The sequence below is a fragment of the Cherax quadricarinatus genome, chromosome 6, assembly GCF_038502225.1.
Source record: "Cherax quadricarinatus isolate ZL_2023a chromosome 6, ASM3850222v1, whole genome shotgun sequence".
In the NCBI taxonomy this organism is placed as follows: domain Eukaryota; kingdom Metazoa; phylum Arthropoda; class Malacostraca; order Decapoda; family Parastacidae; genus Cherax; species Cherax quadricarinatus.
The window spans coordinates 28,193,930-28,221,008 of NC_091297.1; the positions used below are offsets into that span (position 1 = coordinate 28,193,930).

Consider the following 27,079-nt stretch of genomic DNA (forward strand, 5'->3'; position numbering starts at 1 on the left):
ATTATAGGGGGATAAGTCCATTGAGTCCTAGGTAGTAGGTTGGTAGACAGCAACCGCCCAGGGAGGTACTACCGTCCTGCCAAGTGAGTGTAAAACGAAACCTTGTAATTGTTTTACATGATGGTAGGATTGCTGGTGTCCTTTTTTCTGTCTCATGAACATGCAAGATTTCAGGTACGTCTAGCTACTTCTACTTACACTTAGGTCACACTACACATACATGTACAAGCGTATATATACATACCCCTCTGGGTTTTCTTCTATTTTCTTTCTAGTTCTTGTTCTTGTTTATTTCCTCTTATCTCCATGGGGAAGTGGAACAGAATTCTTCCTCCGTAAGCCATGCGTGTTGTAAAAGGCGACTAAAATGCCGGGAGCAAGGGGCTAGTAACCCCTTCTCCTGTATATATTACTAAATTTGAAAGGAGAAACTTTCGTTTTTCCTTTTGGGCCACCCCGCCTTGGTGGGATACGGCCGGTGTGTTGAAAGAAAGAAGTCTGTTGAGTATACCTGGTAAAGTGTATGGTAGAGTTATGGGGTAGGTTTAAAAATGTAGTGTTAGAGTGTTCAGCAGAAGTTTGTGGTTACAGGAAAGTGGGTGCAGGAGGGAAGAGGAGCGATTGGTGGAATGATGATGTAAAGAGAGTAGTAAGGGAGAAAAAGTTAGCATATGAGAAGTTTTTACAAAGTAGAAGTGATGCAAGGAGGGAAGAGTATATGGAGAAAAAGAGAGAAGTTAAGAGAGTGGTGAAGCAATGTAAAAAGAGAGCAAATGAGAGAGTGGGTGAGATGTTATCAACAAATTTTGTTGAAAATAAGAAAAAGTTTTGGAGTGAGATTAACAAGTTAAGAAAGCCTAGAGAACAAATGGATTTGTCAGTTAAAAATAGGAGAGGAGAGTTATTAAATGGAGAGTTAGAGGTATTGGGAAGATGGAAGGAATATTTTGAGGAATTGTTAAATGTTGATGAAGATAGGGAAGCTGTGATTTCGTGTATAGGGCAAGGAGGAATAACATCTTGTAGGAGTGAGGAAGAGCCAGTTGTGAGTGTGGGGGAAGTTCGTGAGGCAGTAGGCAAAATGAAAGGGGGTAAGGCAGCCGGGATTGATGGGATAAAGATAGAAATGTTAAAAGCAGGTGGGGATATAGTTTTGGAGTGGTTGGTGCAATTATTTAATAAATGTATGGAAGAGGGTAAGGTACCTAGGGATTGGCAGAGAGCATGCATAGTTCCTTTGTATAAAGGCAAAGGGGATAAAAGAGAGTGCAAAAATTATAGGGGGATAAGTCTGTTGAGTGTACCTGGTAAAGTGTATGGTAGAGTTATAATTGAAAGAATTAAGAGAAAGACGGAGAATAGGATAGCAGATGAACAAGGAGGCTTTAGGAAAGGTAGGGGGTGTGTGGACCAGGTGTTTACAGTGAAACATATAAGTGAACAGTATTTAGATAAGGCTAAAGAGGTCTTTGTGGCATTTATGGATTTGGAAAAGGCATATGACAGGGTGGATAGGGGGGCAATGTGGCAGATGTTGCAAGTGTATGGTGTAGGAGGTAGGTTACTGAAAGCAGTGAAGAGTTTTTACGAGGATAGTGAGGCTCAAGTTAGAGTATGTAGGAAAGAAGGAAATTTTTTCCCAGTAAAGGTAGGCCTTAGACAAGGATGTGTGATGTCACCGTGGTTGTTTAATATATTTATAGATGGGGTTGTAAGAGAAGTAAATGCGAGGGTCTTGGCAAGAGGCGTGGAGTTAAAAGATAAAGAATCACACACAAAGTGGGAGTTGTCACAGCTGCTCTTTGCTGATGACACTGTGCTCTTGGGAGATTCTGAAGAGAAGTTGCAGAGATTGGTGGATGAATTTGGTAGGGTGTGCAAAAGAAGAAAATTAAAGGTGAATACAGGAAAGAGTAAGGTTATGAGGATAACAAAAAGATTAGGTGATGAAAGATTGAATATCAGATTGGAGGGAGAGAGTATGGAGGAGGTGAATGTATTCAGATATTTGGGAGTGGACGTGTCAGCGGATGGGTCTATGAAAGATGAGGTGAATCATAGAATTGATGAGGGAAAAAGAGTGAGTGGTGCACTTAGGAGTCTGTGGAGACAAAGAACTTTGTCCTTGGAGGCAAAGAGGGGAATGTATGAGAGTATAGTTTTACCAACGCTCTTATATGGGTGTGAAGCGTGGGTGATGAATGTTGCAGCGAGGAGAAGGCTGGAGGCAGTGGAGATGTCATGTCTGAGGGCAATGTGTGGTGTGAATATAATGCAGAGAATTCGTAGTTTGGAAGTTAGGAGGAGGTGCGGGATTACCAAAACTGTTGTCCAGAGGGCTGAGGAAGGGTTGTTGAGGTGGTTCGGACATGTAGAGAGAATGGAGCGAAACAGAATGACTTCAAGAGTGTATCAGTCTGTAGTGGAAGGAAGGCGGGGTAGGGGTCGGCCTAGGAAGGGTTGGAGGGAGGGGGTAAAGGAGGTTTTGTGTGCGAGGGGCTTGGACTTCCAGCAGGCATGCGTGAGCGTGTTTGATAGGAGTGAATGGAGACAAATGGTTTTTAATACTTGACGTGCTGTTGGAGTGTGAGCAAAGTAACATTTATGAAGGGATTCAGGGAAACCGGCAGGCCGGACTTGAGTCCTGGAGATGGGAAGTACAGTGCCTGCACTCTGAAGGAGGGGTGTTAATGTTGCAGTTTAAAAACTGTAGTGTAAAGCACCCTTCTGGCAAGACAGTGATGGAGTGAATGATGGTGAAAGTTTTTCTTTTTCGGGCCACCCTGCCTTGGTGGGAATTGGCCGGTGTGATAATAATAAAAAAAATACAGTGGACCCCCGCATAACGATGGCATCGCATAGCGATTTTTCCGCATAACGATTACTTTTATCGCAAAATTTTTGCCCCGCATACCGATTAAAAACCCGCATACCGATTTTCGTCCGAGACGCGTCCAATGTGCCCTCAGCCAGCCTCACATGTGCTGCTCCGTCCCATTGTTTACCAGCCACCCTCCGCGGTAACATCCAAGCATACACTCGGAATATTTCGTATTATTACAGTATTTTCGGTGCTGTTTCTGGAAAATAAGTGACCATGGGCCCCAAGAAAGCTTCTAGTGCCAACCCTGTGGTAAAAAGGGTGAGAATTAGTATGGAAATTAAGAAAGATTTTGAAGGGTTTGGGGCTAACCCTGAGAAGCCTATGCCAGTTGTGGAATCCATTGTGCCTACTTCAAAGATTAAGGAAATGTGTGCAGAGTGGGTTGAACTGCAAACCTTTATAGATGAAAATCACCCTGACACAGCTGTTGCAAGCCGTGCTGGTGACTATTTCAATGACAATGTTGTGGCCCATTTTAGACAAATCGTAAAGGAACGGGAGGTACAGAGCTCTATGGACAGATTTGTTGTGCGACAGAGGTCCAGTGACTCTCAAGCTGGTCCTAGTGGCATTAAAAGAAGAAGGGAAGTAACCCCGGAAAAGGACTTGCTACCTCAAGTCGTAATGGAAGGGGATTCCCCTTCTAAACAGTAAGAAGATAATGCTCTCCCCTCCTCCCATCCCATCAATCATCACCAGATCTTCAATAAAAGTAAGTGTCATTTAATTGTGCATGCCTTTTTCAGTTTGTGTGTATTAAAATTAACATTTCATGTGGTAAAAAAAATTTTTTTTCATACTTTTGGGCGTCTTGCACGGATTAATTTGATTTCCATTATTTCTTATGGGGAAAATTCATTCGCATAACGATTATTTCGCATAACGATGAGCCCTCTTGCACGGATTAAAATCGTTAACCGGGGGTCCACTGTAATAGAGTTATTATTGAAAGAATTAAGAGTAAGACGGAGAATAGGATAGCAGATGAACAAGGAGGCTTTAGGAAAGGTAGGGGGCATGTGGACCAGGTGTTTACAGTGAAACATATAAGTGAACAGCATTTAGATAAGGCTAAAGAGGTTTTTGTGGCATTTATGGATTTGGAAAAGGCGTATGACAGGGTGGATAGGGGGGCAATGTGGCAGATGTTGCAGGTGTATGGTATAGGAGGTAGGTTATTGAAAGCAGTGAAGAGTTTTTACAAGGATAGTGAGGCTCAAGTTAGAGTATGTAGGAAAGAGGGAGATTATTTCCCACTAAAAGTAGGCCTTAGACAAGGATGTGTGATGTCACCGTGGTTGTTTAATATATTTATAGATGGGGTTGTAAGAGAAGTAAATGCGAGGGTCTTGGCAAGAGGCGTGGAGTTAAAAGATAAAGAATCACACATAAAGTGGGAGTTGTCACAGTTGATCTTTGCTGATGACACTGTGCTCTTGGGAGATTCCGAAGAGAAGTTGCAGAGGTTGGTGGATGAATTTGGTAGGGTATGTAAAAGAAGAAATTAAAAGTGAATACAGGAAAGAGTAAGGTTATGAGGATAACAAAAAGATTAGGTGATGAAAGATTGGATATCAGATTGGAGGGAGAGAGTATGGAGGAGGTGAATGTATTCAGATATTTGGGAGTGGACGTGTCAGCAGATGGGTCTATGAAAGATGAGGTGAATCATAGAATTGATGAGGGGAAAAGGGTGAGTGGTGTACTTAGGAGTCTGTGAAGACAAAGAACTTTATCCCTGGAGGCAAAGAGGGGAATGTATAAGAGTATAGTTTTACCAACGCTCTTATATGGGTGTGAAGCATGGGTGATGAATGTTGCAGCGAGGAGAAGGCTGGAGGCAGTGGAGATGTCATGTCTGAGGGCAATATGTGGTGTGAATATAATGCAGAGAATTCTTAGTTTGGAAGTTAGGAGGAGGTGCGGGATTGCCAAAACTGTTGTCCAGAGGGCTGAGGAAGGGTTGTTGAGGTGGTTCGGACATGTAGAGAGAATGGAGCGAAACAGAATGACTTCAAGAGTGTATCAGTCTGTAGTGGAAGGAAGGCGGGGTAGGGGTCGGCCTAGGAAAGGTTGGAGGGAGGGGGTAAAGGAGGTTTTCTGTGCGAGGGGCTTGGACTTTCAGCGGGCATGCGTGAGCGTGTTTGATAGGAGTGAATGGAGAAATATGGTTTTTAATACTTGACGTGCTGTTGGAGTGTGAGCAAAGTAACATTTATGAAGGGATTCAGGGAAACCGGCAGGCTGGACTTGAGTCCTGGAGATGGGAAGTACAGTGCCTGCACTCTGAAGGAAGGGTGTTAATGTTGCAGTTTAAAAACTGTAGTGTAAAGCACCCTTCTGACAAGACAGTGATGGAGTGAATGATGGTGAAAGTTTTTCTTTTTCGGGCCACCCTGCCTTGGTGGGAATCGGCCAGTGTGTTAATAAAGGGATGTAAATAGCGTGCTGAAAATTTCCAGCCAAGACAGGACTCGCAGCAATGGTTTCAAGTTGGAAAAATTCAGATTCAGGAAGGATATAGGAAAGCACTGGTTTGGTAATAGAGTTGTGGATGAGTGGAACAAACTCCTGAGTACAGTTATTCAGGCTAAAAGGTTGTGTAGTTTTAAAAATAGGTTAGATAAATACATGAGTGGGAGTGGGTGGGTACGAGTTGAACCTGACTAGCTTGTTCTGCTCGGTCTGGTGCCATGCTCCATCCTTGAGTGGAGGTGACCAGACTGGGTGGGTCATTGGTCTAATCCAGGGAGGGAGAGACATGGACCTGCTCTGCATGGGTCAGTAGGCCTGCTGCAGTGTTCCTTCTTTCTTATGTTCTTATGTGGAAGGCTAACAGTAAGGCATGGGTCACGAGAGACATTTTCCTTGATTGGTTCAACGAAGTGTTTGGCCCCAGTGTGAAGAAATGCTTCCTGGAAAATAAATTAGAACTCAAGTGCCTCCTGGTAGTGGACAACATACCGGTGGCCTGGTGGCTAAAGCTCCCGCTTCACACACGGAGGGCCTGGGTTCAATTCCCGGCGGGTCGAAACATTTCGACATGTTTCCTTACACCTGTTGTCCTGTTTACCTAGCAGCAAATAGGTACCTGGGTGTTAGCCGACTGGTGTGGGTCGCATCCTGGGGGACAAGATTGAGGACCCCAATGGAAATAAATTAGACAGTCCTCGATGACGCACTGACTTGGATTATCCTGGGTGGCTAACCCTCCGGGGTTAAAAATCCGAACGAAATCTCATCTTCCTCCAGACTTGGATGACCAAATGTTGGAGGAGTTTTGTTGCATTACAGTGAAGTTCTTGCCCCCTAATACCACTCCACTCATCCAGCACATGGGCCAGCAGATCATTTCAAACTTCAAAAAACTCTACACCAAAGCAATGTTTCAAAGGTGCTTTGATGTGACCTCAGACACTCAATTGACCTTAAGAGAGTTTTGGAAATTTCACTTCATTATTCTCCATCGCATAAACCTTCCAGGTAAGGCTTGGGAGGGAGTGACTTCCAGGACTTCGAATTCTGCTTGGAGAAAATTGTGGCCAGACTGTGTCCAAGAGAAGGATTTTGGGCTGACCCTGAGGACCCTATGCCAGTTGTGGAATCTATTGTCGCATTGGAGAATTCCATGAGGTTGGATGCGAGTGGTGAGGATATGGAAGAGTTGGTGGAGGACCAAAATGAAGAGCTAATCACTGAAGAGCTGCAAGAGCTTCAACTGGTACAGCAACAGACCACAGCTCAGGAAATTGCTTCAGAGGAGGGAGAGAGATGGAAGACGGTGCCTTCTTCAGAGATTAAGGAGATTTGTGCAGTGTGGAGTAGGATGGAAAGACTTGCGGAGGAACATCACCCTGACAAAGCTCGTGCAAGCCGTGTCGGCAACATGTACAATGACAATGTCTTGTCCCATTTTAGAGAAGTTTTAACCCTTTCAGGGTCCGTCCCGTAGATCTACGGCTTTACGTTCAGGGTCCAAACCGTAGATCTACGCCATGAGCTCAGCTCACTCTGATAAACTGTGAGAGGTACATTTGGGCCTAGATATGAGAGAATACATCTATGTGGTATGTGTGCACCACATAAAACAGATCCTGCAGCACACTGTGTAAGAGAGAAAAAAACTTAAATCATGATTTTTCGATTAAAACAGCAACTTTGAAGTGTTTTTTCGTATGTTTTTTATAGTTGTATTTGCGATTTCTTGGTCTCATTTGATAGAATGGAAGACATATTACAGAAATAGAGATGATTTTGATTGGTTTTAGCACTGGAAATGGCTTGAAACTGAGCTCAAAGTAGCGGAAATGTTAAATTTTTGCCGATATTCAAGAGTAAACAAACGACCTCACACATCTAATACACGTCAGCTGGTGGGTCTAATATACATTCACAAATATGGTGATGATATTTATACAATTATTACAGTATTGCATAACAGTAAATCTTTTATTTTTTGGTGTGAATAAAAATTCATTATGTGAATAAAAAATCAAAATGGAATTTATTTGTAAAGCCTCAAAACATAACTAATGAACAGAGGAAACGTTAGTTTAGTGCCAGGAATGCCTACATTGTTTATTCTGGACCCTATTTTGAAATTGGAATATTTTGAACTTTGTGTTAAATTGGCCAAATTAACAATTTCCGATCACTTTATTTTGTAGTTGAAACAGTTGACTTGGCGATTTCTTGTGCTCAATCGATAGAATAGAAGTAATACTAGTGAAATAGGTAAGAATTTGGTTGATTGGAATAATGTAATTGGCCTAAAATGGGAGTCAAAGTCGGCAAAATCGCCGATTCGTAAATGTCGCTGACACATCAAAATTCGCGAGAGCATAATTTCGTCAATTTTCCACCAAATTTCGTACTTTTTGTTTTATTACCTTCACAAAAAGATTCTCTACGATTTCATAAGAAAAAATAACAAATTTTTTTTTTTGAAAATTCTTGGACACTGGTGATTGACTCCAGATTTGGGCCTTGGACCCTGAAAGGATGCCAGAAACAACTCTCTAGACAGATATTTAGTGCCACAGGTGTGCAGTGTCTTTCAAGCTGGTCCTAGTGGCATTAAAAAACAAAGAAGGGAAGTAACCCGGAAAAGCACTTGGTACCTGAAGTCTTTATGGAAGGGGATTCCCCTTCCAAACAGTAATTAATCCATTCTCTCCCTTCCTCCTGTCTTCCATACACTAAGAAAAATCTTCAATAAAGGTAAGTGTCATGCTATTATTATTTCATTCTTCATGTCTCATTGTTTTCTGTGTAGGTACAATATATTTCATACAAAAATAATTTTGTTTCAATACTTTTGGGTGTCTGGAACGGATTAATTGGATTTACATTGTTTCTTATGGGGAAAATGGTTTCGCAAATCGTCAATTTCGCCATCAGTCACATTCTCTGGAACAGATTAATTACGAAAAATGAGGATCCACTGTACTGTCATTACACTCTATATCATATCTTTTTTTTTTTAACAAGTCAATCGTCTCCCACCAAGGCAGGGTGACCTAAAAAGAAAGAAAATCCCCGAAAAGAAAATACTTTCATCATTCAACACTTTCACCTCACTCACACATAATCACTGTTTTTGCAGAGGTGCTCAGAATACAACAGTTTAGAAGCATATACGTATAAGATACACAACATATCCCTCCAAACTGCCAATATCTCAAACCCCTCCTTTAAGGTGCAGACATTGTACTTCCCATTTCCAGGACTCAAGTCCGGCTACATAAAAATAACCGATTTCCCTGAATTTTATTTATTATTTTTTATTATCACACTGGCTGATTCCCACCAGGGCAGGGTGGCCCAAAAAAGAAAAACTTTCACCATCATTCACTCCATCACTGTCTTGCCAGAAGGGTGCTTTACACTACAGTTTTTAAACTGCAACATTAACACCCATCCTTCAGAGTGCAGGCACTGTACTTCCCATCTCCAGGACTCAAGTCCGGCCTGCCGGTTTCCCTGAATCCCTTCATAAATGTTACTTTGCTCACACTCCAACAGCACATCAAGTATTAAAAACCATTTGTCTCCATTCACTCCTATCAAACACGCTCACGCATGCCTGCTGGAAGTCCAAGCCCCTCACCCACAAAACCTCCTTTACCCCCTCTCTCCAACCTTTCCTAGGCCGACCCCTACCCCGCCTTCCTTCCACTACAGACTGATTCACTCTTGAAGTCATTCTGTTTCGCTCCATTCTCTCTACATGTCTGAACCACCTCAACAACCCTTCCTCAGCCCTCTGGACAACAATTTTGGTAATCCCGCACCTCCTCCTAACTTCCAAACTACGAATTCTCTGCATTATATTCACACCACACATTACCCTCAGACATGGCATCTCCACTGCCTCCAGCCTTCTCCTCGCTGCAACATTCATCACCCATGCCTCACACCCATATAAGAGCGTTGGTAAAACTATACTCTCATACATTCCCCTCTTTGCCTCCAAGGATAAAGTTCTTTGTCTCCACAGACTCCTAAGTGCACCACTCACTCTTTTCCCCTCATCAATTCTATGATTCACCTCATCTTTCAAAGACCCATCCGCTGACACGTCCACTCCCAAATATCTGAATACATTCACCTCCTCCATACTCTCTCCCTCCAATCTGATATTCAATCTTTCATCACCTAATCTTTTTGTTATCCTCATAACCTTACTCTTTCCTGTATTCACCTTTAATTTTCTTCTTTTGCACACCCTACCAAATTCATCCACCAATCTCTGCAACTTCTCTTCAGAATCTCCCAAGAGCACAGTGTCATCAGCAAAGAGCAGCTGTGACAACTCCCACTTTGTGTGTGATTCTTTATCTTTTAACTCCACGCCTCTTGCCAAGACCCTCGCATTTACTTCTCTTACAACCCCATCTATAAATATATTAAACAACCACGGTGACATCACACATCCTTGTCTAAGGCCTACTTTAACTGGGAAAAAATTTCCCTCTTTCCTACATACTCTAACTTGAGCCTCACTATCCTCGTAAAAACTCTTCACTGCTTTCAGTAACCTACCTCCTACACCATACACTTGCAACATCTGCCACATTGCCCCCCTATCCACCCTGTCATACGCCTTTTCCAAATCCATAAATGCCAAAAAGACCTCTTTAGCCTTATCTAAATACTGTTCACTTATATGTTTCACTGTAAACACCTGGTCCACACACCCCCTACCTTTCCTAAAGCCTCCTTGTTCATCTGCTATCCTATTCTCCGTCTTACTCTTAATTCTTTCAATAATAACTCTACCATACACTTTACCAGGTATACTCAGCAGACTTATCCCTCTATAATTTTTGCACTCTCTTTTATCCCCTTTGCCTTTATACAAAGGAACTATGCATGCTCTCTGCCAATCCCTAGGTACCTTACCCTCTTCCATACATTTATTAAATAATTGCACCAACCACTATAAACTATATCCCCACCTGCTTTTAACATTTCTATCTTTATCCCATCAATCCCGGCTGCCTTACCCCCTTTCATTTTACCTACTGTCTCACGAACTTCCCCCACACTCACAACTGGCTCTTCCTCACTCCTACAAGATGTTATTCCTCCTTGTCCTATACACGAAATCACAGCTTCCCTATCTTCATCAACATTTAACAATTCCTCAAAATATTCCCCCCATCTTCCCAATACCTCTAACTCTCCATTTAATAACTCTCCTCTCCTATTTTTAACTGACAAATCCATTTGTTCTCTAGGCTTTCTTAACTTGTTAATATCACTCCAAATCTTTTTCTTATTTTCAACAAAATTTGTTGATAACATCTCACCCACTCTCTCATTTGCTCTCTTTTTACATTGCTTCACCACTCTCTCAACCTCTCTCTTTTTCTCCATATACTCTTCCCTCCTTGCATCACTTCTACTTTGTAAAAACTTCTCATATGCTAACTTTTTCTCCCTTACTACTCTCTTTACATCATCATTCCACCAATCGCTCCTCTTCCCTCCCGCACCCACTTTCCTGTAACCACAAACTTCTGCTGAACACTCTAACACTACATTTTTAATCCTACCCCATACCTCTTCGACCCCATTGCCTATGCTCTCATTAGCCCATCTATCCTCCAATAGCTGTTTATATCTTACCCTAACTGCCTCCTCTTTTAGTTTATAAACCTTCACCTCTCTCTTCCCTGATACTTCTATTCTCCTTGTATCCCATCTACCTTTTACTCTCAGTGTAGCTACAACTAGAAAGTGATCTGATATATCTGTGGCCCCTCTATAAACATGTACATCCTGAAGTCTACTCAACAGTCTTTTATCTACCAATACATAATCCAACAAACTACTGTCATTTCGCCCTACATCATATCTTGTATACTTATTTATCCTCTTTTTCTTAAAATATGTATTACCTATAACTAAACCCCTTTCTATACAAAGTTCAATCAAAGGGCTCCCATTATCATTTACACCTGGCACCCCAAACTTACCTACCACACCCTCTCTAAAAGTTTCTCCTACTTTAGCATTCAGGTCCCCTACCACAATTACTCTCTCACTTGGTTCAAAGGCTCCTATACATTCACTTAACATCTCCCAAAATCTCTCTCTCTCCTCTGCATTCCTCTCTTCTCCAGGTGCATACACGCTTATTATGACCCACTTCTCGCATCCAACCTTTACTTTAATCCACATAATTCTTGAATTTACACATTCATATTCTCTTTTCTCCTTCCATAACTGATCATTCAACATTACTGCTACCCCTTCCTTTGCTCTAACTCTCTCAGATACTCCAGATTTAATCCCATTTATTTCCCCCCACCGAAACTCCCCTACCCCCTTCAGCTTTGTTTCGCTTAGGACCAGGACATCCAACTTCATTCATAACATCAGCAATCATCTGTTTCTTGTCATCCGCACTACATCCACGCACATTTAAGCATCCCAGTTTTATAAAGTTTTTCTTCTTGTCTTTTTTAGTAAATGTCTACAGGAGAAGGGGTTACTAGCCCATTGCTCCCGGCATTTTAGTCGCCTCATACAACACGCATGCCTTACGGAGGAAAGATTCTTTTCCACTTCCCCATGGACAATAGAAGAAATAAAGAAGAACAAGAGCTATTTAGAATCCCTGAATCCCTTCACTAAATATTACCCTGCTCACACTCCAACAGCTCGTCAGGTCTCAAATATTAAAATGGTATAAAATACCGACAATGCTCTTCTCCAGAAGACTGAGGGACTGACCACCTCAAAACTTTAAGGGTGATGGACTGATTACAGCGTCTTCAAGTATCTTCTGCTTCTATCAACTTTTCTGTACTCGACTGAAGAAGCCTACTGTGTAGGCGAAACGTTTCAAAATAAAGTTACCTAACTGTTGCATATGTGTCTTACCTAACAGGTCTCAAATACCATTCGTCTCCGTTCACTCCCATCTAACACGCTCACGTACGCTTGCTGGAAATCCAAGCCCCTCGCCCACAAAACCTCCTCGTATACTATATTATCCTTTATTTCTATAAGTGGAGTATGTTATATTATGCAATTAGAGTGACTGACTTACATAAACTACAGTGACCCCCGGTATTCGATGGCATCGGTATCCAATAAATCCGGTATTCGATACATTTTAACGCAAAAATTTTGCCTCGCTTCTCGTTAAAAAACCCGCCACACGCGATTCGTCCAAGACGTGTCCACGTGTGGCCTGAACTGCCCCGTGTGTGCCAGTGTTTACAAGCCAGCCAGTGTGCTTGCATCTAAGGATACCTTCGGTACATTCCATATTATCACAGTGTTTTTGGTGCTTGTTTCTGCAAAATAAGTCACCATGGGCCCCAAGAAAGCTTCTAGTGCCAACCCTGTGGTAAAAAGGGCGAGAATTAATATGGAAATTAAGAAAGATTTTGAAGGGTTTGGGGCTAACCCTGAGAAGCCTATGCCAGTTGTGGAATACATTGTGCCTACTTCAAAAATTAAGGAAATGTGTGCAAAGTGGGTTGAACTGCAAACCTTTATGGATGAAAATCACCCTAACACAGCTATTGCAAGCCGTGCTGGTGACTATTGCAATAACAATGTTGTGGCCCATTTTAGACAAATCGTAAAGGAACGGGAGGTACAGAGCTCTAAGGACAGATTTGTTGTGCGACAGAGGTCCAGCGACTCTCAAGCTGGTCCTAGTGGCATTAAAAGAAGAAGGGAAGTAGCCCCAGAAAAGGACTTGCTACCTTAAGTCCTAATGGAAGGGGATTCCCCATCTAAACAATAAGTTCGACACTCTCCCCTCCTCCCATCCCATCAATCATCACCAGATCTTCATTAAAGGTAAGTGTCATGTATTCTATTATTAGTAGAGTACTACAAACTGTGCATGTCTTCTTCAGTTTGTGTGCATTAAACTTAATATTTCATGTGGTAAATTTTTTTTTTCATACTTTTGGGTATCTTGCAACTATTAATTTGATTTCCGTTATTTCTTATGAGGAAAATTAATTCGCTTTTCGATAATTTTGGTATACGACGAGCTCTCAGGAATGGATTAATATCGAATACCGGGGGTCCACTGTACTTTATAGAAAGCCTTTTATTATGTATTTTGGGCAGTCTTAAAACTAAATTATAGTTACAAATATATGAAAATAAAAATACATAGTTTTATTTTATTGATTAAGCATCCATTGGCCTACTGGACAGGAATGCAATTTTGGCAGAGAAAATAAGTGTGCCTCAGGAAAAATAAAACTTATTAGCAGTTAAATATTTTTTCTTTTTATATTTTATACACACTCTTTCTTGTGATCACAATGCTGATTTTTACATGCTACTGGAGAGGTGTGAAGTGAACTGGTCATACTGGCATTAGAATATGTTCAATTTACCATTTCCAATTGGATAACTGGGAATTTGCTATATTTTACAAGGATTTAATATTCATCACCTTTCTTCAAAAGCAAAAGAAATAAGTAATTTAAGAGAGAAAATTTTAATGAAAAGTAACCGAATTTGAAGAAATGGAACGAAAAGATTCAGTACTTTAGTAAGCAATTCATTCTAACCACAAAGTGGAAGTGCACTGAAACAAATTTTATAATAATATGCCAACCTTGCTTCTTGACACGATCTTCCAGGGTAACTAGAGTTGACTGGAAGCGGTGTCTCCAAAGTTGTAAGCCAGCTGCATAAGCCAAGATGGTGGCAGGTTTAGGAGGGTCCATACTTGGAAATTCATATTTGTGCATGAACACATCTAAGATATGCAGCTGATTTAGAGGTTCACACAGATATTCCAACAAGCTTGATGTTGCCCCCTAAAAATTAGAAATATGAAAACCAGGAGGTTAAAAATTTGAGTGATAACCATAGACTTATGACTATGTATACCTGAATGTAAGCTTTAGGCATTTGCACAACAATCCAAATACCCTCATGACATATCCTTAACCCTTAAACTGTCCAAACGTAGATCTACGTTTTTTCAACATTTGAAAGCATGTAAAAAAACGTAGACCTTCTGCTTTTTCTACATTTGAAAACGTGTAAAAAAAACTTTGATCTATTTTTTTGTTATATTTGAAAATATGTAAACAAACGTAGATCTGTTTGGACAGTTTAAGGGTTAAATAAGGGCTGCCCACCTGATTGTGAAGGACAGGACTAACCAGGCATATAATAGCAGGCCCTTTGCAGCAACCTAGAGAAGTAAACACATTCACCATTATTCATTCAATTGCTGGCTTGCCAAAAGGGTACTAACATCACAATTTAGATTGCCCTCTAACTGCAACATGCCCACCTCTTCTTCAGAATGCAGGCAATGCCTGTCCCAACTTCAGTACTTAAGTCCAGATAAATAGTTTTCCTGAATCCCGTCATAAAAGTTACCTTGCTCACAATATAACAATTTATCCATTTAAAAATCCCTTGTCTGCATTCACTCCTAACACACAGTAGTACATAGTATATTTTTTAACATATTGGCCATCTCCTACCAAGGTAGGGTGAACTGAAAAAGAAGAAACAACTTTGCAATGATTCATTCAATCACTGTCTTGCCAGAAGTACACTAACATCAAAACCCAGATGACACTGTACTGAAACATCCTCACCCTTCCTTCAGAATGTAGGTAGGTACTGTACTTCCTACCTTTAGGACTCAAGCCTAGTTACCCAGATTCTAGATCTGCTTTACACAGCATTGGAAAATAAGGAATATCCACTAGGAATTTTTATTGACCTAAGAAAAGCTTTTGACACAGTAGACCACGGCATCCTACTCCACAAACTTGACCATTATGGTATAAGAGGCCATGCGCTTGCATATTTCAAATCTTACCTTACTAATAGGTATCAGTATGTCACCATTAAAGACAAAGCATCAACAACGCAGCCACTTGATACTGGAGTTCTGCAGGGAAGTGTCCTTGGTCCCCTGCTCTTCCTCATATACATCAATGATCTTCCAAACGTATCTCAACACCTGAACTCTTTGCTGACGACACGACTTATGTCATCTCTCACCCTAATCTTGCCACCCTCAACACCATTGTTAATGAGGAGCTGATCAAAATATCGACTTGGATGACAGCCAATAAACTTACGCTTAACACTGACAAAACCTACTACATTATGTTTGGTAGCAGAGCAGGAGATGCGCAAATTAACATTAAGATCGACAACACTCTAATTGCCAGTCATAATGAAGGCAAATTCCTAGGCCTATACCTCGACAACAACCTGAACTTCAGCACCCATATCCAACACATAACCAAAAAAGTATCCAAAACGGTTGGGATCCTCTCCAAGATACGATACTATGTGCCACAAACTGCCCTTCTCACACTATACCATTCACTTATATATCCATACCTCACCTATGCTATCTGTGCTTGGGGTTCAACTGCAGCAACACACCTAAAGCCAATAATAACCCAACAAAAAGCCGCAGTAAGAATAATCACTAAATCCCATCCCTGGCAACACACCCCCCCACTCTTCATAGATCTAAACTTACTCCCTGTTCAGTACATCCACACTTACTACTGTGCAATCTACATCTACAGGACCTTAAATTCCAATATTAACCTTGACCTAAAACGCTTTCTTGATAGTTGTGACAGAACCCACAGGCACAACACCAGACACAAACATCTCTATGGCATTCCCCGTGTCCGACTAAACCTTTACAAAAATTCAATGTATGTCAAAGGCCCTAAAATCTGGAACACCCTACCTGAAAATTCTAAAACTGCAGACACATTCATCACCTTCAAAACTACCATCAGAAAACATCTTATCTCCCTGATACACCCTGTCAACTAATTACACGAATACCACCTGGTGGTTAACACTTACACTCAACTCACCTATTTGACCATAAACAGAAATATCAATCTCAATCTCAAAATAATGAATCTTAACTAGTCATAAGTTGGCCTGTGATACTCCAATACTGAAACTATGTATAGTGCCAAAACAAAAGCATTCACATTGCTAAACTCACAAACTAGTATTTAGTCACTTAGCCATAATACCAACTTACCTCATAATTTTGTAATATTTTAAACTTAAGATTCAATTTAAGTCTGCCCAAAATGATTAGCCATGCTAGGTGTTCTAGTGGTACACTCTGTAATTATTATTTTACTACATGTAAACCACACAATAACCAAATTCTGTAAACTCAGCATTGTAATCCTTATAGAGAATAAACTTTGAATTGAATTGAAACAGTACTTTGCTCACACTGCAACAGCATGTCAAATCACAAAAGCCACTTGTCTCAACTCACTCCTATCCAACATGCTCACACAAGGCTGTTGGATGTTCAAGACATCCGACACCTCCTTTATCCCTTTCCTCCAACCCTTCCTGGGATGATCCCTACCCTTCCTTCCCTCCTCCTCTTTGTCTTCTATCAAAGCAGGGTGACCCCCCCCCCAAAAAAAAGGAGACTCATTTACCCTCTCTTTTTTTTCTTTCCCTCTCACACACACACAAACAAACATGAACCCACACACATTTTTACCATCATTTATATGTAATCACTGTCTTTGCAGAGACACTTAGACACAACAGTTCAGATGTCACTCCCTACAGATAACATCCCAAACCCCTCCTTTAAAGTGCGAGTATTGTACTTCCCACCTCCTGGACTCAAGTCAGGCTAACCAGTTTCCCTGAATCCATTCATAAAATATTACCCTGTTCACACTACAACAGCTCGTCAGGTCCCAAAACCCATTCATCTCCATTCGCTCCTATAAAATACGCTCACACATGCTTGCTGTATGACCAAGCCCCTACCAAACAAAACCTTTTTTTACCCCCTCCATCCTTTCCTAGAATGATTCCTCCCCCTCTTCCCCTCCACTACAGGTTTATACACCCTCCAAGTCATCCTATTCTGATCCACCACCTCAACAACCCCTTCTCAGCCCTCTGAATAATACCTTCAGTAACTCCACACATTCTCATTTCCATTCTATGAATTCTCTATATAATATTTACACAACACTGCCAGTAGATATGACATCTCCACTGCCTCCAGCCTCATTCTTGCTGCAGCATTTACAGCCCATGCTTTTCATCCATATAAGAGTACTGGTACAACTACACTACTGAACATTCCCTTCTTTGTCTCCATAGATAATGTTCTTTGTCTCCACAGATACCTCAATGCTCCACCCACCGTTTCTCCTTCATCAATTGTATGGTTACCTCGTCCTTCATAAACCCATCCGCTGACAAGTCTACTCCCTATCTTTCTTCTTTCAACACACCGGCCGTATCCCACCGAGGCGGGGTGGCCCAAAAGTAAAAATGAAAGTTTCTCCTTTTACATTTAGTAATATATACAGGAGAAGGGGTTACTAGCCCCTTGCTCCCGGCATTTTAGTCGCCTCTTACGACACGCATGGCTTATGGAGGAAGAATTCTGTTCCACTTCCCCATGGAGATAAGAGGAAATAAACAAGAACAAGAATTAGAAAGAAAATAGAAGAAAACCCAGAGGGGTGTGTATATATATGCTTGTACACATATGTGTAGTGTGACCTAAGTGTAAGTAGAAGTAGCAAGACGTACCTGTAATCTTGCATATTTATGAGAGAGACAAAAGACACCAGCAATCCTACCATCATGTAAAACAATTACAGGCTTTCGTTTTACACTCGCTTGGCAGGATGGTAGTACCTCCCTGGGCGGTTGCTGTCTACCAACCTACTCTTTCTTTCTTTCAACACACTGGCAGTATCCCACCGAAGCGGGGTGGCCCAAAAGGAAAAACGAAAGTTTTTCCTTTTACGTTTAGTAATATATACAGAAGAGATTACTAGCCCCTTGCTCAAATATATATATATCTTTCTTTCTTTTAACACACCGGCCGTATCCCACCGAGGCGGGTGGCCCAAAAGGAAAAACAAAAGTTTCTCCTTTTACATTTAGTAATATATACAGGAGAAGAGGTTATTAGCCCCTTGCTCAAATATAAATAAATAAATAAATAAATATATATACAGTGGACCCCCGCATAGCGAACTTAATCCGTGCAAGAGGGCTGGTCGTTATGCGAAATGTTCGCTATGCGAATTAATTTTCCCCATAAGAAATAATGGAAATAAAATTAATCCGTGCAAGACACCCAAAAGTATGAAAAAAAAATTTTTTTACCACAAAAAAATGTTAATTTTAGTACACACAAACTGAAAAAGGCATGCACAATTACATGACACTTACTTTTATTGAAGATCTGGTGATGATTGATGGGATGGGAGGAGGGGAGAGAGAGTGTTAGTGTTTAGAAGGGGAATCCCCTTCCATTAACACTTGAGGAGGCAAGTCCTTTTCCGGGGTTACTTCCCTTCTTCTTTTAATGCCACTAGGACCAGCTTCAGAGTCACTGGACTTCTTTCTGTCCATAGAGCTCTGTACCTCCCGTTCCTTTACGATTTGTCTAAAATGGGCCATAACATTGTCATTGAAATAGTCACCAGCACGCCTTGCAACAGCTGTGTCAGGGTGATTTTCATCCATAAAGGTTTGCAGTTCAACCCACTGTGCACACATTTCCTTAATTTTTGAAGTAGGCACAATGGATTCCACAACTGGCATAGGCTTCTCAGGGTTAGCCCCAAACCCTTCAAAATCTTTCTTAATTTCCATACTAATTCTCACCCTTTTTACCACAGGGTTGGCACTAGAAGCTTTCTTGGGGCCCATGGTCACTTATTTTCAACAAACAGAACCGAAAACACTGTAATAATACGAAATATTCCGAGTGTATGCTTGAATGTTACCGCGGAGGCTAGCTGGTAAACAATGGGACAGGCGGCACATGTGAGGCTGGCTGAGGCCGCACATTGGACGCGTCTCGGACGAAGTTCGCTGAGCGGGTTTTTGTCTACTATGCGGGGCAAAATTTTAGCGATCAAAGCGTTCGCTATGCGGAATGTTCGCTATGCAAGGCATTCGCTATGCGGGGGTCCACTGTATATACATATACATACATTTTTTTTTTATTATCACACTGGCCGATTCCCACCAAGGCAGGGTGGCCCGAAAAAGAAAAACTTTCACCATCATTCACTCCATCACTGTCTTGCCAGAAGGGTGCTTTACACTACAGTTTTTAAACTGCAACATTAACACCCCTCCTTCAGAGTGCAGGCACTGTACTTCCCATCTCCAGGACTCAAGTCCGGCCTGCCGGTTTCCCTGAATCCCTTCATAAATGTTACTTTGCTCACACTCCAACAGCACGTCAAGTATTAAAAACCATTTGTCTCCATTCACTCCTATCAAACACGCTCACGCATGCCTGCTGGAAGTCCAAGCCCCTCGCACACAAAACCTCCTTTACCCCCTCCCTCCAACCTTTCCTAGGCCGACCCCTACCCCGCCTTCCTTCCACTACAGACTGATACACTCTTGAAGTCATTCTGTTCGCTCCATTCTCTCTACATGTCCGAACCACCTCAACAACCCTTCCTCAGCCCTCTGGACAACAGTTTTGGTAATCCCGCACCTCCTCCTAACTTCCAAACTACGAATTCTCTGCATTATATTCACACCACACATTGCCCTCAGACATGACATCTCCACTGCCTCCAGCCTTCTCCTCGCTGCAACATTCATCACCCACGCTTCACACCCATATAAGAGCGTTGGTAAAACTATACTCTCATACATTCCCCTCTTTGCCTCCAAGGACAAAGTTCTTTGTCTCCACAGACTCCTAAGTGCACCACTCACTCTTTTTCCCTCATCAATTCTATGATTCACCTCATCTTTCATAGACCCATCCGCTGACACGTCCACTCCCAAATATCTGAATACGTTCACCTCCTCCATACTCTCTCCCTCCAATCTGATATTCAATCTTTCATCACCTAATCTTTTTGTTATCCTCATAACCTTACTCTTTCCTGTATTCACCTTTAATTTTCTTCTTTTGCACACCCTACCAAATTCATCCACCAATCTCTGCAACTTCTCTTCAGAATCTCCCAAGAGCACAGTGTCATCAGCAAAGAGCAGCTGTGACAACTCCCACTTTGTGTGTGATTCTTTATCTTTTAACTCCACGCCTCTTGCCAAGACCCTCGCATTTACTTCTCTTACAACCCCATCTATAAATATATTAAACAACCACGGTGACATCACACATCCTTGTCTAAGGCCTACTTTTACTGGGAAAAAATTTCCCTCTTTCCTACATACTCTAACTTGAGCCTCACTATCCTCGTAAAAACTCTTCACTGCTTTCAGTAACCTACCTCCTACACCATACACTTGCAACATCTGCCACATTGCCCCCCTATCCACCCTGTCATACGCCTTTTCCAAATCCATAAATGCCACAAAGACCTCTTTAGCCTTATCTAAATACTGTTCACTTATATGTTTCACTGTAAACACCTGGTCCACACACCCCCTACCTTTCCTAAAGCCTCCTTGTTCATCTGCTATCCTATTCTCCGTCTTACTCTTAATTCTTTCAATAATAACTCTACCATACACTTTACCAGGTATACTCAACAGACTTATCCCCCTATAATTTTTGCACTCTCTTTTATCCCCTTTGCCTTTATACAAAGGAACTATGCATGCTCTCTGCCAATCCCTAGGTACCTTACCCTCTTCCATACATTTATTAAATAATTGCACCAACCACTCCAAAACTATATCCCCACCTGCTTTTAACATTTCTATCTTTATCCCATCAATCCCGGCTGCCTTACCCCCTTTCATTTTACCTACTGCCTCACGAACTTCCCCCACACTCACAACTGGCTCTTCCTCACTCCTACAAGATGTTATTCCTCCTTGCCCTATACACGAAATCACAGCTTCCCTATCTTCATCAACATTTAACAATTCCTCAAAATATTCCCTCCATCTTCCCAATACCTCTAACTCTCCATTTAATAACTCTCCTCTCCTATTTTTAACTGACAAATCCATTTGTTCTCTAGGCTTTCTTAACTTGTTAATCTCACTCCAAAACTTTTTCTTATTTTCAACAAAATTTGTTGATAACATCTCACCCACTCTCTCATTTGCTCTCTTTTTACATTGCTTCACCACTCTCTTAACCTCTCTCTTTTTCTCCATATACTCTTCCCTCCTTGCATCACTTCTACTTTGTAAAAACTTCTCATATGCTAACTTTTTCTCCCTTACTACTCTCTTTAGATCATCATTCCACCAATCGCTCCTCTTCCCTCCTGCACCCACTTTCCTGTAACCACAAACTTCTGCTGAACACTCTAACACTACATTTTTAAACCTACCCCATACCTCTTCGACCCCATTGCCTATGCTCTCATTAGCCCATCTATCCTCCAATAGCTGTTTATATCTTACCCTAACTGCCTCCTCTTTTAGTTTATAAACCTTCACCTCTCTCTTCCCTGATACTTCTATTCTCCTTGTATCCCATCTACCTTTTACTCTCAGTGTAGCTACAACTACAAAGTGATCTGATATATCTGTGGCCCCTCTATAAACATGTACATCCTGAAGTCTACTCAACAGTCTTTTATCTACCAACACATAATCCAACAAACTACTGTCATTTCGCCCTACATCATATCTTGTATACTTATTTATCCTCTTTTTCTTAAAATATGTATTACCTATAACTAAACCCCTTTCTATACAAAGTTCAATCAAAGGGCTCCCATTATCATTTACACCTGGCACCCCAAACTTACCTACCACACCCTCTCTAAAAGTTTCTCCTACTTTAGCATTCATGTCCCCTACCACAATTACTCTCTCACTTGGTGCAAAGGCTCCTATACATTCACTTAACATCTCCCAAAATCTCTCTCTCTCCTCTGCATTCCTCTCTTCTCCAGGTGCATACACGCTTATTATGACCCACTTCTCGCATCCAACCTTTACTTTAATCCACATAATTCTTGAATTTACACATTCATATTCTCTTTTCTCCTTCCATAACTGATCATTCAACATTACTGCTACCCCTTCCTTTGCTCTAACTCTCTCAGATACTCCAGATTTAATCCCATTTATTTCCCCCCACTGAAACTCCCCTACCCCCTTCAGCTTTGTTTCGCTTAGGGCCAGGACATCCAACTTCTTTTCATTCATAACATCAGCAATCATCTGTTTCTTGTCATCCGCACTACATCCACGCACATTTAAGCATCCCAGTTTTATAAAGTTTTTCTTCTTCTCTTTTTTAGTAAATGTCTACAGGAGAAGGGGTTACTAGCCCATTGCTCCCGGCATTTTAGTCGCCTCATTCGACACGCATGGCTTACAGAGGAAATAATCTTTTCCACTTCCCCATGGACAAAAGAAGAACAAGAACTATTTAGAAAAAGGAGAAAAACCTAGATGTATGTATATATATATATGCATTTGTGTGTCTGTGAAGTGTGACCAAAGTGTAAGTAGGAGTAGCAAGATATCCCTGTTATCTAGCGTGTTTATGAGACAGAAAAAGAAAACAGCAATCATATATATATATATATATATATATATATATATATATATATATATATATATATATATATATATATATATATATATATATATATATATATATATATACACACACCTACCATCCGACTTACGACCTGCTCGACATACGTCCACTCGACTTACGACCGTGCATCTGGCAGCTGGGCTGGGCGGGCTGATGCACACCACTGTACAATATTTGACAATACTCGCGGCAGCAATGTGTCATGCAGGCAGCATCAGTTTGAGTAACCCTGCCCTATCAGCAGCATCATACTGTATTAACTGTACTAACTGGACAGTAAATTTCACCATGGCCCCTAAGATGAAGTCTGAATCTTGCACCAGAGATTGTGGCAAGAAAGGCTCTTACTCTCGAACTCTCTATTTGTTTTCACTATTGCACATAAACCTGTCTGTATCTGTCTGCCTGTATCTCTGTGTGTCTGTTTATCTGTCTGTCTACTAGTGTGTCTGTCTTTCTACCTGTGTATCTCTGTCTACCTGTGTGTCTTTATGTCTACCTGTGTGCCTGTCTTTCTGTCTACCTGTGTCTTTCTGTCTACCTGTGTCTTTCTGTCTATCTGTGTGTCTTTCTGTCTATCTGTGTGTCTTTCTGTCTACCTGTGTCTGGCTTTATATCTACCTGTGTCTGTGTCTACCTGTGTGTCTGTCTTTCTGTCTACCTGTGTGTCTGTCTTTGTCTGCTTGTCTGTCTCAGAGCCACTCACTAAGAGTGTACTTGGTCTTGAAGACGCCATATTAATAATGATAATAACAATAATAATCACTGAGGCGCATTAAATGTGTATAAAACGTTAATATAGACATTTTGCTTAATCCATCTATGATTTTTTTCGAAATTATATAATAAACATGCTACATAACATATAAATTAACAAATATGAGATGTTTTTCTGGTCGGCTTGACAGTGAACAGGAATCGTTCGTGTCCGGGCTGGTAACAACAACAACAACGTTTGTTTACATAACTCGTGAACATTCTACATTCTCATTCTCTCTCTCATTTATTCATTTAATCTTGTTTACTCACCTCTCATTCTACATTAAAACTACAGATATTTTAAGGTAAGTAATGAGTGGACACGATTATTATATTATAGCTTAATAATAATAATATTAAGATTAGTACATATGCATTATTGTAATAATAATCATGATTATTAATATTATTATTAATTTAGGGCACTGGAGCACAGATCCACTGTATAGCACTTTGTCTGGATTTTTTGGGTTATCCTAGGTAATTTATAATATGTATGATAACTTGACTTACATGTACCAGTGAGAGAGAGAGAGAGAGAGAGAGAGAGAGAGAGAGAGAGAGAGAGAGAGAGAGAGAGAGAGATACAAAGAGACAGCCACATTCGGTCAGCCAGTCAGCCAACTACCCACCCACCCATCCAGCCACCCACCCGGCCAACCACAGACCAGGCCACCCAGCCAGCCAGCTGGATACATATTACACATGTTCCAGAGTTGTTTCTCTTTACTTAGGGTATAGGTTATACAACATTCTGGCAGGATGACACTACCAGTGATATTCTCCCATTCCACTGTGTCGACAATACATAAAGATAATAGTAACATATGATACTGTATGCGATGTAAAATTTACAATACAAATCACTACCATGTATACATTATACAGTGGACCCCCGCTTAACGATCACCTCCAAATGCGACCAATTATGTAAGTGTATTTATGTAAGTGCGTTTGTACGTGTATGTTTGGGGGTCTGAAATGGACTAATCTACTTCACAATATTCCTTATGGGAAAAAATTCGGTCAGTACTGGCACCTGAACATACTACTGGAATGAAAAAAGTTCGTTAACCGGGGGTCCACTGTATACCTGGAGTTTACCTGGAGAGAGTTTCGGGGGTCAACGCCCCCGCGGCCCGGTCTGTGACCAGGCCTCCTGGTGGATCAGCGCCTGATCAACCAGACTGTTGCTGCTGGCTGCACGCAAACCAACGTACGAGCCACAGCCCGGCTGATCAGGAACTGACTTTAGGTGCTTGTCCAGTGCCAGCTTGAAGACTGCCAGGGGTCTGTTGGTAATCCCCCTTATGTGTGCTGGGAGGCAGTTGAACAGTCTCGGGCCCCTGACACTTATTGTATGGTCTCTTAACGTGCTAGTGACACCCCTGCTTTTCATTGGGGGGATGGTGCATCGTCTGCCAAGTCTTTTGCTTTCGTAGTGAGTGATTTTCGTGTGCAAGTTCGGTACTAGTCCCTCTAGGATTTTCCAGGTGTATATAATCATGTATCTCTCCCTCCTGCGTTCCAGAGAATACAGGTTTAGAAACCTCAAGCGCTCCCAGTAATTGAGGTGTTTTATCTCCGTTATGCGCGCCGTGAAAGTTCTCTGTACATTTTCTAGGTCGGCAATTTCACCTGCCTTGAAAGGTGCTGTTAGAGTGCAGCAATATTCCAGCCTAGATAGAACAAGTGACCTGAAGAGTGTCATCATGGGCTTGGCCTCCCTAGTTTTGAAGGTTCTCATTATCCATCCTGTCATTTTTCTAGCAGATGCGATTGATACAATGTTATGGTCCTTGAAGGTGAGATCCTCCGACATAATCACTCCCAGGTCTTTGACGTTGGTGTTTCGCTCTATTTTGTGGCCAGAATTTGTTTTGTACTCTGATGAAGATTTAATTTCCTCATGTTTACCATATCTGAGTAATTGAAATTTCTCATCGTTGAACTTCATATTGTTTTCTGCAGCCCACTGAAAGATTTGGTTGATGTCCGCCTGGAGCCTTGCAGTGTCTGCAATGGAAGACACTGTCATGCAGATTCGGGTGTCATCTGCAAAGGAAGACACGGTGCTGTGGCTGACATCCTTGTCTATGTCGGATATGAGGATGAGGAACAAGATGGGAGCTAGTACTGTGCCTTGTGGAACAGAGCTTTTCACCGTAGCTGCCTCGGACTTTACTCTGTTGACGACTACTCTCTGTGTTCTGTTAGTGAGGAAATTATAGATCCATCGACCGACTTTTCCTGTTATTCCTTTAGCGCGCATTTTGTGCGCTATTACGCCATGGTCACACTTGTCGAAGGCTTTTGCAAAGTCTGTATATATTACATCTGCATTCTTTTTGTCTTCTAGTGCATTTAGGACCTTGTCGTAGTGATCCAGTAGTTGAGACAGACAGGAGCGACCTGTTCTAAACCCATGTTGCCCTGGGTTGTGTAACTGATGGGTTTCTAGATGGGTGGTGATCTTGCTTCTTAGGACCCTTTCAAAGATTTTTATGATATGGGATGTTAGTGCTATTGGTCTGTAGTTCTTTGCTGTTGCTTTACTGCCCCCTTTGTGGAGTGGGGCTATGTCTGTTGTTTTTAGTAACTGAGGGACGACCCCCGTGTCCATGCTCCCTCTCCATAGGATGGAAAAGGCTCGTGATAGGGGCTTCTTGCAGTTCTTGATGAACACAGAGTTCCATGAGTCTGGCCCTGGGGCAGAGTGCATGGGCATGTCATTTATCGCCTGTTCGAAGTCATTTGGCGTCAGGATAACATCGGATAGGCTTGTGTTAATCAAATTTTGTGGCTCTCTCATAAAAAATTCATTTTGATCTTCGACTCTCAGTCTGGTTAGCGGCTTGCTAAAAACTGAGTCATACTGGGACTTGAGTAGCTCACTCATTTCCTTGTTGTCATCTGTGTAGGACCCATCTTGTTTAAGTAGGGGCCCAATACTGGACGTTGTTCTCGATTTTGATTTGGCATAGGAGAAGAAATACTTTGGGTTTCTTTCGATTTCATTTATGGCTTTTAGTTCTTCCCGCGATTCCTGACTCCTAAAGGATTCTTTTAGCTTAAGTTCGATGCTTGCTATTTCTCTGACCAGTGTCTCCCTGCGCATTTCAGATATATTGACCTCTTTTAGCCGCTCTGTTATTCTTTTCCGTCGCCTGTAAAGGGAGCGCCTGTCTCTTTCTATTTTACATCTACTCCTCCTTTTTCTTAGAGGAATAAGCCTTGTGCATACATCGAGTGCCACCGAGTTAATCTGTTCTAGGCATAAGTTTGGGTCTGTGTTGCTTAGTATATCTTCCCAGCTTATATCGGTTAGGACTTGGTTTACTTGGTCCCACTTTATGTTTTTGTTATTGAAGTTGAATTTGGTGAATGCTCCCTCGTGACTAGTCTCATTTTGTCGGTCT

The 27,079-nt window shown here is 41.5% G+C and overlaps 1 protein-coding gene across 4 annotated transcripts in view; it reads right to left on the reverse strand.

The window, feature by feature from the left end:
• The window catches only part of Grip128 (gamma-tubulin complex component 5), a 203,977-nt gene that overhangs the window by 119,556 nt on the left and 57,342 nt on the right, over window positions 1-27,079 (reverse strand). For all 4 annotated transcript variants that reach the window (XM_070081180.1, XM_070081159.1, XM_070081166.1 and 1 more), the window contains one exon: window positions 13,989-14,193. In XM_070081180.1, coding sequence (XP_069937281.1) covers window positions 13,989-14,193 — 205 coding nt within the window. The remainder of the gene's footprint in view (window positions 1-13,988; window positions 14,194-27,079) is intronic.